This window comes from Elephantulus edwardii, unplaced genomic scaffold, assembly GCF_000299155.1.
Source record: "Elephantulus edwardii isolate Elephantulus edwardi_28Jun2011 unplaced genomic scaffold, EleEdw1.0 scaffold00074, whole genome shotgun sequence".
Lineage (NCBI taxonomy): Eukaryota > Metazoa > Chordata > Mammalia > Macroscelidea > Macroscelididae > Elephantulus > Elephantulus edwardii.
The window spans coordinates 3,182,066-3,196,277 of NW_006399824.1; the positions used below are offsets into that span (position 1 = coordinate 3,182,066).

The window sequence follows — 14,212 nt, forward strand, 5'->3', positions numbered from 1 at the left end:
AAGTGTCTGTTCATATCCTGTGCCCATTTTTCTATTGGATTACTTACCTTTATCTTGTTGTGGTGTCTGTAGCAGATTTTCATGATCTAAAACCCTCATTTCATAATGTTGCTTATTGATCCAGTGATGACGATTTCTTTTTCTTCAGGATGACATTAAATCCATACAGAAGGCTTTGATATTCTGCAGTAAGTGCTTCAAGTTCTCTTTTCTGCAAATATGGTTGTGTTATTTGTATTAGGCAGTCTGTTGATGAGTCTCCCTGTAATCCTGATGCTATATTTTTCTTCATATAGTCCAGATTCTCAAGTGATTTGCTCAGCATGCAGATTGAATAGGTATGAAGAAAAATACAGCCCTGCCACACACTTTCCTTGATTTTGATCCATGCACTGTTCCCTTGTTCTATTAGAATAAAGTCTAGATGCAGGTTTTGCATGAGCACAGTTAAGTGTTCTGGGATTCTCATTTGTCTCAATGTTGGCCATAATCTGTTAAGAGCCACATAGTCAAATGCTTTTGCATAGTCATATATGAGGAAACAACTATCTGGTATTCTCTGTTTTCTGCCAACACCCATCTGATATTAGCAGTGATATCTGATATCCCTTCTGCTACAGGCTTTTCTAAATCCAATTTTAATTTCTAGCAGTTCCCTATTGATGTTATAGCCATTTTAAAATAGTTTTTTACAAGATTTTTGCTTGTATGTGATATTAACATTCACCTTTTCCACTTGGACCCGTAGTCAACACTCATGGTAACAACAGTCTAGAAATCAAAATATGTGTTACATGGGGAAAATAGTCTGTTAAGGACCTTTCTAAAGTGCTAAAGAGCAACGATATCACTTTAAAGACTAAGGTGCAAGTGTCTGATCCAAGTCTCTGTATTGCCATTTGCTTTGTATGCATCTGAAAGTTACTAGACAGTGAATAAACATTACAGATGAAGAATTAATGCTTTTTAATTATGATGTTGGAGAAGGGTACTCAATTTCCCAAGGACTGCCAAAAGAACAAACATGTTTGTCCTATTGGAAGTACAACCAGCATACTTCAAGAGTCAGGAATGGTGAAATTTAGTTCTCACATATTTTGCACACTTTGTCAAGAGGGATCAATCCTTAGAAAAAGGCAACATGTTGGGAAAGATGAGAGGGGTCAGAAGAAGAGAGGAAGACCCTCAATAAGGTGGATTGACATAGTGACTGTAACAGCAAGCTCAAGCATATTAGAGATTGTGAGGATGGTGCAGGACAGGATGAGGTTCAGATCTATTGTTCATAAGGTTACAGTTGACTCAGTGCAATGGCACCTCACGACACAACAGCATACATCATTGATTTCCTGTCTGCCGCTTCCGTGATTGTTGATTATGAACCCAAATAAGATCAAATCCTTGATGTCCTTTAATCTTTTCTTTATTCATTATGCTGTTGCTTATCGAATCAGCTGTGAAGATTTTTTGAGTTCATGTTCAAGTGCACTCCAACCTGAAGACTGTAATCTTTGCTCTTCATCGGTGTTTCAAACTCTCTTTGCTTTCAGCAAGCAAGGTTGTGGTACCTACATACTACAAGTTGTTAATGAGGCCTACTCCAGTCCTGATATATTCTTCTTCATAGCATCCAGCTTCTCAGGTTATTTGCTCAGCCTACAAATTGAATACATATGGTGAGAGATACAGCCCTGATGTACTTTCCTTGAAAACATGCTGAGCAAAATAAGCCAGTCACGAAAGGACAGACACGATATACTCTCATGTGTGTGAAATGAGTGAATTATTTAGAAACCAAACAGGGCTGATTTTAGTGATTATTAGGAGTAAAAGGGAAAGAGAGAATTTTTGCTTATGGGGTATTGAATTTATGTTATGGTCTTGGAATAATTTGGCAGAAAAAGGAGAGAATAGTTGTACAACTTGATTAATAATTGTCCCTGAATTATATAGAGAGAAATTGTTGGATTGATATGTGTTTTAGCATTTATATTTTCAACATACTAGAAGAGAGAAAGAGAAATGAATGTAAAACACACTCAGAACAGATTTCTGGGTCCTGTCCCCATGGTTTCTGATTCCCTGGCTGAGGGATGAGGTCTGAGAATTTGCATTTCTGGCAAAGGAGGGGAGGCTGTTGGTCATGGACCACACTTTTGAGACACGCTGTCTCTCCATAGTCTCTCTAGCTCTGGAATTCCTGTGGCCCCGGACTTGATCTCTGCATTTGACCTGGAGGTGGCTATGATTCCCTTCTGAGACCTCTTTCATGGTTCCACTCCCCACCTTCCTACCCTCATAGGGGAATGGCTTAATTGGGTTCAGGGATGGAAGTTTTCACAGAACGTATTCACAAAGACAGATCCTGGAAAAGACAAGTCCAGGTGCTAATGAGATCTATCTGGATGCTGGAATGGAGCTCAGGTGGAACTGGAGACCGCCATGTCTCCACTTCACCTCACACACAGCCCAGGGGAGATTCTGGGATCAGGGACAAGGGGAAAAAAAGATATTTTCCCCCTGGAGAAAGGATCAGACTGCAGTACTGAAAGATACGTGAGCTAAATGTAGAAACTGGTTTCCTTGCCCTTCTGAGGTCTTAAAGATGGACACTGTCACTTCTAGACATTTCCTAAGGGCAGACTTGAGAAAATTACCTCACTCCAAAATACTGAAGACCATGGCTGTTAGATTGAAAACTAAAGAGTGCCTGCCTACTGGCAAGGAGCTGCAACTACAATCCCAGAGGCTCACGGTTCAAATCCACCAGATGCTCTGCCGGGAAAGGAGGGACAAACTCCTCCTGTGCCAGTCAGATCTGATTTGACGGCACACACACACAAAAATAAAAAAAAAAATAATAAAAATCATGCCTATTAAAGAAAAAAAAGAAAACTAAAGAGTGCCTGATTCAGGCCATGGTCTTCTCAACCACCTGCTATGCATCAGAGAGCTGGACAATGAATAAGAATGCTAGAAGAATAATTGATGTCTTTGAACTGTAGTGCTGGAGAAGAATACTGAATATCCCATGGACTGCCACAAGGACAGATGTACCTTGGGGAAACTGCAGCCAAAGTGTTCTTTGGAGGCAAGGATGGCAAAGCTTTTTTCACATACTTCGGACATGTACCGAGGTGAGGCTGTTCCTTGGACAGGGACATGCTTGGAAAGATGGAGAGTTAACAAAGGAGAGGAAGACCCCCACCAGGATGGACTGAGTGCACATAAACTAAATTTGGAACAATATGTAGAAGATTAACATGGGCCCTGCACAGAGACGACACACAATTTGTGAAGTGTTCCATATTTTTAGGAGGAAAAAAGATGGATTGACATGGTGGGTTCAGCGATGGGCCCTAGGTGTCAGCGATGATGAGGATGGCAGAAGTGATGAGAGGGCAGCCTTCGAGACCGCTGTACATAGTGTCGCTATGAGTCCTATTCGACTCACTGGCACTTAACAACAACAGGGACATTTTCTGGTGGCCAAGTGAAGGGACAATGAAGGAAATCAGACCAGCTCTCAGGCACTGCTTGTCCACACCCATAGATTCTGCCCTGTCCTGGAGACTCATTCAGAGCTGGTCTTGAGCTCAGCAGGAATGAACTGCTTCAGGCAGTTCTCAGCAGACACTCTAATATAGCAATGCCCACAATGGGGCATTTTTTAGAGAAGCCTTATCTGGTAAATTACTGTTTTGTGCAGGACCCTGTCACTGGTCTCGGATTCTCCGGATTCTCCTTGCCTCCCGGCTCCACCTCATCTGCATTCCAGTAACCAGAGACTTCATTAACACCTCGACTTCTCCTTTCTGAGATCTGCCAAGTGTTCTTGTGGATACATCCTGTGAAATTTCCACAAATAATTAACTCACCCACCATGTATTGAACCACTTGCTGTTTGCAGGTGCTGGAAATATGACGTGAACCAGACAGGGAAGAGGTTTGCTCTTCAGCAGCTGCCTTTGAAGGGTGAGGAAAAAGACAATAAGTATGAAAACAAAATATTGTCTGGTTGAAGGGGTAAACAGGATGCTGTTAGAGAGAATAACAGACCCTGTTAAAGAGCGTAATCAGACTTGACCTATCTGAAGAGATGGCATTTTGAGATGGAAAGGAAAGGAAAAGCATTCCAGGCACAGGAAATAGGTGTGATCCACATAAATAGGAAATGAAGAAGTAGGAAACAGAATTGAGCCACACCTAACAAGCAAAGGGGTGAAGCCAGAAAGATGTCAACATGGATAGGACTCTGGTCTTTTGGAGGCCAAGATATACAATTTGTATTGTATTTGGAACTCAGTAGGGAGCTCTGGTGGCCCAGTGATAAGAAGCTGCAATGCAATTTCAAAGGCATGCGGTTTTACTCTACCAGCTACTCTGTGGGAGAAGGATGGGCAGCCTCCTCCTGTGTGATTAACTGCCTCTGAAAACCTGCTGGAGGGTCAGCTGGGGTTGGTTCCGACTCAGTGGCACACAACAACAACAACAGCTAACAACTAGTCAATCATAGTAACTGCTAGAAACGTTAGGCAGAAAAGTCAAAGCTGATGGGGAACTTAGTATTGGAGGTAGCAAGATGGCACCACTTGAATGAACAAGTTACTGGTTCTGGGACCTTCAGCCTGTAGTCTTGGGGGAAATCAAGGTCAATCAATATAATATAGTCTACAATGCTCTGCATCATACTTTGATAAGTAGTGACAGGGATTTTAAAAGCTTGTGAGGAGTTGTCTAAAGTGCAACTATTGACTTCTCCCCATCTGAAACAAAGAAAAGAGAAGAAAAGCAAAGATACACTGACAATTAGTCTAATAGATGAATGGGTCATGTGAACCTTAACTGAAGTAACCCTGAGACTGGAAGAACTGGATGATACCAGCTACCATACCACCACTGGCCAGAGTGGGAGAAAAAGCAGAACAAACATTTTAAAAACAAAAAAAGGCAAGAGTTACTGGTCGGTCTGTTCTGATACAAAGAACCCCAAGACCCTTACACACTCTTTGAACCCAAAACAAAATTTACCCCCATAGCTCAGCTATGAGCCAGATAGTAGACAGGCCTGTAAGGTGATTGGTACCACTGGGGAGACACTCGGTCTTTAGAAAAAACCTTATAATGGCAAAAGAACAGCATTTGTCCAAGGATAAAGCTCTGAAGGCAGGAAGGGGCAAGCTAGAAGGATCAATGCAGATGATAATTCCAAGGAGGAAGTGGGGGAAAGTGAGGCTCCATTGTAGTATTTTAACTAATGTTTTAAAACAACATGTGTATGAATGATCGGATGAAAAACCAATTTGCTTTGTAGACACTCAATCGAATCACAATTTTTTGGAAAGTACGCAAGAAGAGAGACAAAAGGACCACTCAGACTGCCAAGCTATAATGCCAAGCCGCTAAATTTTGAGATGGTTTGTTAGGTAACCATAGCTAATAGAAACACAAATCTTATTGAATCCTGATCTAACATACCAATATTCTTTATAAAATGATGAGTGCCTTTTATAATACCTTCCGAATATTGTCTTATATATGCTTGACATTCTCTATATTAAAATAAAAATATTTGGAATAGTGATGAAAATCACACAACATGAATGTAATAAATTTTAAAGAAATTGTGAAGTGATGAACTGGTAAATTTTCATGATACGAGTTTTCGCCAAAAGAATAATTTTTAAATAATGCATGCAGCTGGAAGCCCCTGGAGGCTTAGCAGGGGAGAGTCATCTCCTCTTCTTCCTACACTTGAGCTCCCTTTTCTCCACTGGGGAGCCCAGCGGCTGCACGATGGTCCCTGGAGCCTGCATGTGCTTCATCCCGCAGGATGTGTCTAGTGTGCAGGACCCCAGCCCCCAGTGGGCCTTCCGGCCACTGGCTGAGCTCAAGATGCATCAGGAAAGTCCCCAGAGAGTCTTCATTCCCTGGAAAGGGCCACGTTCAGTCCCAGAGGATGGCAGGAGGAGAGCTTGTGAGACAACATGTGAGTCACCACATCTAATGACTTCCCAGAAGAGCAGAGGTTGGACATTGAGCTGTTCCTTTTGAAACATGGCTGTGGAAACACACACCAAAGGCTGGCTGACTCCGAGACACCTGGACTCATGGAGCGGAGTCACCTCTGCTGCACATTCACACTGTGACTTTGAATAAGTCACTCAACCCTTCTGAACCCAGCTTCCCAATTCAAATGGAGCTAGTACTTCACGCAGCGATTGTTGTTGTTAGGTGCCCTGGAGTCGGTCATGATTTGTAGCAACCATGTGAACAATGGAGCTGAATTCTCTCCTACCCTGCACCACCCTTGTCATCTCTGATACTCTTGAACCCATTAGTACAGTCACTGCTGTGTCAGTCCATCTCGTTGAGGGTCTTCCTCTCTTTTGCTGACTCTCTTTCCAAGCATGATGTCCCTCTCCAAGGAGCAGCATTCCTAACAACGTGCCAAAGTATGTAAGACTAAATTGTTAGTTGCCATCATGGCAGCCTTACAGATCACTGGTATATTCGAGGCCATTATTAGAGCGACTGTCTATGTTTAGTTGTCTTCCAGCCTAAGATTTCCTACAGCACGGTGTTGTGTACTGTTGAGTCAGAACCAACCCACAATTGATCCTTCAACAGGTTTTCAGAGGCAGTTAATCACATGGGAGGGGACCGCTGATGAATTTGAACTGCTTGCCTTTGGAGTTGCAGTGCAGCTTCTTACCACTAGGCCACCAGAGCTCCCTGTTTCAAATACTATTCTGTTGTGACTCATGAGATTTCTTCTGCTTACTTTGCAGCAGTGGATTGCCAGGCCTTTCTTCTTAATCTGTCTCAGGCTGTTAGTTGCCCTTGGTGGATAATACTATTGGTATTTGAAAATACTAGTAGAATATTTTCCAGTACCTTAGCAACCCACACGCCACCGCATTATGACAAATTAACAGATGGGTGGTGGATGAGTGGGGAAAGGTTTTGTGAAGTGTGATGTAGATGAAGCAGCTGATCACCAAGGTAAAGAAGTGAAGGGTAAATGGCAGCCTCGCCTTTGGCTTTTCTTGTGGGAAATGTAACCATGACTTCTACAGCTTCAGGGGGGTCCTCGTGGCCTAATCCACAGGAATTGGCACTGCGAAAGATCGTTACAAAGGCTAGAGAGGAAGAAAGACCAAGATGGATGTCAGATGAGACTGAATATTGCAGTAGAGTGCTGAGAAGCGAAAGCTAAAGGAAGAAATAAGAAATTAAAGAGCTGAACAGAAAATTTCAAAGGGCAGCTTAGGATGGCAAAGCAAGAAACTATAATGAAATGTGCAAAGAGCTGGAAGCAGAAACTTAAAAGGGCCAAACTTGCTCAACGTTTCCTAAGCTGAAAGAGTTGAAAAACAAATTCAAGCCACAAGTGGCAAGACTTAAGGACGCTTTGAGTAGAGTGTTAAATGATCCAAGAAGCATTAAAAGAAGATGGAAGGAGTACACCGAGTGACTGTACCAAAAGGAATTGGCTGACACAAGAATTTCATGAAATAACGTATGAGTAAGAGCCTATGGTAATGAAGGATGAAGTTCAAGTTGCTCTGTGAAAGAATTGGCAAAAACAAGGCTCTAGGAGTTGGCGGCATACCAACTGACATAATTCAACAAACAGATACTTCCCTGGATGTGTTCACTAAGTTGTGCCAAGAAATCTAGAGGACAGCCAGCTGGCCATATGACTGGAAGAGATCAATATTTGTTCCCATTCCAAAGAAAGGTGACCCAACAGAGTGTGGAAATTATCGAACAATATCATTAATATCACATGCAAGCAAGATTCCAAAAACAACTGGAGCAACACGTCAACAGAGAACTGCCAGATGTGCAGGCTGGATTTAGAAGAGGGCATGGTACTAGAGATTTTATAGCTAATGTTAGATGGATCTTGGCAGAAAGCAGAGAATACCAGAAGGATGTCTGTCTATCTGTGCTTCATTGACTATGCTAAGGCTTTTGACTGTGTGGATCACAACAAGCTATGGCTGACTCTGAGAAAAATAGGAATCCCAGAACACTTGATTGTGCTTATTTGAAACCTGTACTTGGACCAAAGCAGTCATCAGAACAGAGCAAGGAGAGACACTGCATGGTTCAAAATTGGGAAGGGGGTTCTTCAGGGATGTAGTCTGTCTCCATACCTTTTCAATCTGTATTCAGAACAGATCATCCGGGACACTGGGCTATACGAGGAGGAATGTATCATCATGATTGGTGGAAGATCCATCCACAATCTGCGTTATGCAGATGACACAACCCTGCTAGCTGAAATTGAGGAGGACCTGAAGCACTTGCTGCAGAAGATCAAGGACTGCAGCCTTCAATATGGATTGAAGCTCAACATCAAGAAAGCAAAGATTCTCATCACTGGGCCAATTGGCAGCATCAGTATGAATGGTGAAGAGATTGAGATAGTTAACTGTTTTAGTTTGCTTGGTTCCACAGTTAACATTCTTGGCACCAGAAGCCAGCAAATCAAGAGACAAATTCAATTGGGAAAGTCAGCTGTTAGGGACCTCTCCAGAGTCCTGAAGAGCAACAACATCAAGCTGGAGACTAAGGTGTACCTGATCCAGGCTACAGTTTTCGCAGTTTCATGCTATGCATGAGAGTTGGACAGTGACTAGGGATGATAGAAAGAGAATTGATGCCTTTGAGCTGTGGTGCTGGAGAAGAGTGTTGAATATACCATGGACTGCCAGGAGAACAAACAGAGAGGGTGAAGCCAGGCTGCTCCTTGGAGTCAAGGATTCGGAAGCTCCATCTGTCATGTTGCAAGGAGGGACCAGTCCTTGGAGAAGGACATCATGTTTGGAAGGGTGGAGGGACGGCGCAGGAGAGGAAGAGTGTTGCAGACCGTGGGTCCCAAAGAATAGAATAATTTTATAATTATTAATAAAGAGATAAACAGCCAGGAATGAGATAAAGCAGAGAGCGTAAAACGGGTCAGCAGTTCTCGACTGAAGATCTCAAGCCATGCTTCTCTGAGTATTTATTTAGAATCATAAGATTAAAAAAAGTAAAATCACAAGGAAGTACAAAACAAAGGATAATGGTGAAGTCTTTTACAGATAAGGCCAAGTTCCTCTTTATGCTAATCTCAAGAGGGAGGGGTTCATTTGACACAAACTAAGAACAATGTTAACTCCTAGGGAATGCCCCATTGCTACAAGGTGGCCTTCAGTTTGTATCAAGCTTCCCTCATTTCCCGAAACAGCATTTGGTCTACTATTATTAAATTTGGTATTCGGCTTCCCTCAGAAGAGACTTGATGAGATGGATCAATTCTGGGATTGGGGTGATGGGAATAAGTGTGTCGAAGATGGCGAAGTTGGCACAGGATAGAGCAGGGTTTAGTGCTCTTGTAAATAGGGTCTCTATGAGTAGCAAGCAACTCGACGGCATATAACAGCAACAACAACAACAACAACCCCAAAGCCACAGCTCTCTGTTGGTATGCATCCACCAACAGCTCCTCCCATGGATTTTATGGTCTTAAAAATCCAGTAGAGGTCCTGCTATGAATTGATTCCAACTAGATGGCAATGATGTGTTGAGAAGAGTCTGCTCTTCCAGGAAGAGATATGGGGACAAAGAGCGAACGTGCACCCAGCCAGGTTTCCAGGGCTCCAAGTTCCCTACTCTCCGTGGCACAGCGCCTTCTGGCCAGCCCCATCCCACTGTACCACCACAAGGATGGAGAGCTGCACCAAGTGCATCAAGAACTTGGTCGGTGTGACCATCAGCATGGCCCTATGGTTCCGCCATAACCTGTTGATCTCCAGCCTCCTTTACCTGGAGGCCAGCCTGCACCCAGCACCTTAAGTGTGGGTGTCTACGTCCTCATCGCCGCGGGCGCTGCGGTGATGTTTATGGGGTTTCTGGGCTGTTACGGGGCTATCCAAGAGTCACAGAGCTTACAGGAAGCTTCTTCACCTGCCTGCTCATTCTGTTGGCCTGCCTGGTGGCTGCCAGGTGGCTGCTGGCATCTGGGGCTTCTTCAGTGAGGACCAGATCACCAAGGATGTGAAGCAGCTCTGCAAAGAGGCCTTGCAGCAGGCCACGCTGGACGGTGATGCCGTCAATGCCTAGGCTGTGGTGAAGACCTTCAGTGAGACTCCTAACTGCAGTGGCTCCAATGCGCTGACCATGCTGGACCACGTTGCTGATCAAGAACAACTTGTGTCCCAGCAGCAGCGACTTCATCAGCAACACACCGCAGAGAGAGAGACAAAGCTGTACCTGAGCCGCATCACCACCACTGTAGCAGCCATGATCATGACCTTGGAGACGATTCTGAGCTTGGTTCTGTGCTTCTGGCATCCACAACAGTTCAGCATACTGAGGGGCCCGCCCTGACTACATAGTACCCCAGTATTGCTCCATGCACTCAGCTTTGCCTTGTCCCAGCTCTCCTCTTTGCTCTCGAGGAACTGTCACATCTTCAGAGCTGGGGGCCTGCAAATGTGGAACATTGGGGCAGGCCAGCAGCCTGGGATGCAGGGCTGAGGCCACAAGGCCCTGGGGCCTCCTAGCCCCACACCACGCCCACCCCTTGTTACCCCCCTCTCTGTTCCTGCCTCTTTGCCTTTCTAATGTCACCTTCCACTGTAATTACAATTACAACCTCTTCAGCCACTCAATAAAAAAAGTGGAGGAGGGGGAGGAGGAGACCTGGCTGTCTGCTTCTGTAAAGATTCACATCCGGTGACCCTGAGGGGGCAGTTTGACTGTATTCTATCTGGTCACTATAAAGCAGAGTTCACTTTTAATAGTCATATATTTATTACTGGATCAGATTCTCATTTCATTTTCTTCTCTACTATCTTACTGCCTTTCCCAGCTAAAATTCTCTGGAGGAGATGAGGAAGAGAGGTGTCAGAGATTTTGAGTAATCAGGACTCTAGAAGAAAATAGGTGGCCTACTCCGAAAGGGTTTAACTGGAGTTGAATGAAGTGACTTTGTAGAGGTGAAGGGAGGGCTAGGAGAAACTGCAAGGAGCCATGAAACACTCAGAGCCTGGCAGCCGCAGGGTGCTTCACCACCAGTGGCATGCTGGGGCAGGGAGAGGGAATAATTAGGGAAATATGGTGGCAGAAGCTACGGAAGGCGACAGGCATACAGCAAAAGTGAGGCTTTAAAGGAAAACAGGCAACGACAAATTCAAGGCAAGCCATGAAGTGAGTCAGGAAATAAGTGCCATGAGCTCTCGCATCTCCTGCCCTTTGCTCTCCTTCAATGCCTTCTGCTGGTTGAATCCAGCCGGACCTCAGAGGGCAAGGGGACTTAGACAACACAGGTCCATTGAGAGCAGCCCCCGAAGCACAGAGTAATGCTGAGGATACTGGATGAGGTCAGGAAGGGACAGAATTGCAAATTGAGAAGAAATCATTTTGGAGAACAGATATGAAGGGGTTAAAAGTATAAGGTGTTAAAAGTCACAGTGTCGAGGGAGCTCTGGTGGCCGAGTGGCAAGAAGTTGAACTGCAATCCCAGAGGTACGTGGTTTAGATCCACCAGATGCTGTACTGGAGAAGGAGGGGCAATCTCCTCCTGTACCAGTCAGATCCAATTTGACTGTACACACACAAAAAATAGTAAAAAATTAAAAAAAAAAGTCACAGTGTATTCACTGTGGATCAGTGTATTCAGTTGCAATTGGTATTGAATATTTAACTAGGGTAGTAGGGCCTTGTTAGGGTTTGGGATGTCTTACCGATGATGGGATGTCAGTCCTAATCCATTTCTCCTCTGATCCTAGGGCAATCTTTCCAGACTCCCAACGGCAGCTGGCCTGGAAACCTGAATGGAAGCCATACGGAGGCCACTGCAGGTGCCAATCTCACCTTCTCCTCCTACTACCAGCACTCCTCACTGGTGGCTGCCATGTTCATCATGGCCTATGTGCTCATCTTCCTGCTCTGCATGGTGGGCAATGCCTTGGTCTGTTGCATCGTCCTCAAGAACCGGCACATGCGCACCGTCACCAACATGTTCATCCTCAACCTGGCTGTCAGTGACCTGCTGGTGGGTATCTTCTGCATGCCCACCACCCTCGTGGACAACCTCATCACTGGTGAGTGTGGGTGCTGGACATGGGGCTGCCTCCCTGCTCCCTCAGACAAGGCCTGAAACGGGAGGTTGGAGGACAGAAACCATTGTTTGCCTGGTTCCTTGGTCATGATTCCAGGGTCTCAATATCTAAGGACAGTATTGGTAGCAGAGGTTTGAGAGCAGAAATAATGGTTGTCAGGAGGCACTAGTCCTTGGGGGAAATGCACCATACTTGGAGAAATAGAGGATCTGTGGAAGAGAGGAAGACCTTTAATGAGATGGATTGGCACAGATTGGCAACAGGTTTGAGCACAGCATTTTGTAAGGATAAGATTCCAATCTGTTGTACATAGGGTTGCTGTGAGTCATTGTTGATTCAATGGCACCTCCTAACAAGAATTAATTATATATTGTTGTTGTTGTTATGTGCTGTCACCTGTGAATCATAATGACCCTTTGTACAACAGCCCTAAAACCTGCTCTATCCTGTGCAATCTTATTGTCTCCGGCACACCTGCTCTCATTACCCCAGTCACTGAATCAATCCATCTCGTCAAAGGTCTTCCTCCCTTGCACTGTCCTTCCACTCTCCCAAACATGACATCCTTCTGCAAGGACTGCTCCCACCTTGCAACATGTCCAAAGTATGTCAGAGGAAGTTTCAGAATCCTTGCCCCCAAGAAGCAGCGTAGTCTCACCCTCTCCTGGACGAATCTGTTTGTTCTCCTAGCAGTTCGTGGTATATTCAATACTTTCCTCCAGCACGACAGCTTAAAGGCATCAATTCTCCTTCTATCATCCCTAGTCATTGTCTAGCTTTCTGACACATAGCAAGTGATTGCAAAGACCATGGCCTGGATCAGGCACACCTTAGTCTCCAGACTGACACCACTGCTCTTCAGTATTTTGGAGAAGTCTCTGACAGCAGATTTTCCCAATGCAATTTGTCTTTTAATTTCCTGGCTACTGGTGCCAATAGTGTTGATTGTGGAGCCAGGCAAACTAAAGTTGTTAACAATCTCAGTCTCTTCACCATCTATCATAATGCTCATCAATCAGCCCAAGGTGAGAATCTTTGTTTTCTTGATATTGAGCTTCAATCCATATTGAAGGCTACAGTCCTTGACCTTCTGCAGCAAGCACTTCAGGTCACATATGTTAGCATTAATTATAATTATTAAAATTACGTGTGCAAAGACTTGGAGTTAGAAAATTAAAAGAGAAAAACATTCAATATTTCTCAAGGTCAAAGAACTGAGGAGAAAACTTCAAGCTTTTAATTGCAAGAGTGAAGGATTCTGTGGGAAAAATGTTGAACAGTATGAGAAACATTAAAAGAAGTTTAAAGGAATACTTAGAGTCACTGTACCAAAAAAGACTTGTTTGACATTTGGACAATGTAGCATATAATTAAGAACCAGGGTACTGAAGGAAGAAGTTCAAGTGGTACCGAAAGCAGTGATGAAAACAAGTCTCCAAGAGTTGGCAGAATACCAGTTGAGATGTTTCAATAAATGAATACAACCCTAAAATTCTCACTCATCGATGCCAAGAAATTTGTGAGTCAGGCATCAGGACAACAACTGAACGGAAGTGATGCGTATATGTGCCCGTGCCAAAGAAAGATGATTTTAACAGAATGCTAACCTTACTGAATCCATTAATATCACACAAGTAAAACATTACTGAGGATAATTTAAATATCATGCAGCAGTACATACAGAACTGCCAGAAGTCCAAATCAGATTCAAAAGAGGACATGGGGGAAAGAGACATTGACGCTCATGTCAGAGGAGTCCTGACTGAGACAGGAGAATACCAGAAAGATGTTTACCTTTGTTTTACTGACTATGCAGATTGTAACACATTATAGATAATTTTATAAAGAATGGAAATTCCAGAATATTTAACTGTGTAGAACCATACATAGACCCAGAGGCAGTCATTAAAACAGAACAAGAAATTTTAAAACAAGGTTTGGTTTGTTGTTGTTGTTATGTGCCGTCGAGTCGCCTGCGACTCATAGCGACCCTATGTACAACAGCCCTAAACTCTGCTCAGTCCTGTGCCAATCGCACTGTCTCTGGATATGAACAGGCGCTTCACCGAAGACGACATTCAGATGGCTAACAA

The 14,212-nt window shown here is 44.0% G+C and overlaps 1 protein-coding gene and 1 pseudogene across 1 annotated transcript in view; both read left to right on the forward strand.

The window, feature by feature from the left end:
- Positions 1-9,720: 9,720 nt before the first annotated feature.
- Positions 9,721-10,270, forward strand: LOC102862565 (annotated as a pseudogene).
- Positions 10,271-11,112: 842 nt separating this feature from the next.
- NPFFR1 (neuropeptide FF receptor 1) overlaps positions 11,113-14,212 on the forward strand; it is a 28,341-nt gene continuing 25,241 nt past the window's right edge. The window contains exons 1-2 of the mRNA XM_006889044.1: positions 11,113-11,154; positions 11,801-12,101. Coding sequence (XP_006889106.1) covers positions 11,113-11,154; positions 11,801-12,101 — 343 coding nt within the window. The remainder of the gene's footprint in view (positions 11,155-11,800; positions 12,102-14,212) is intronic.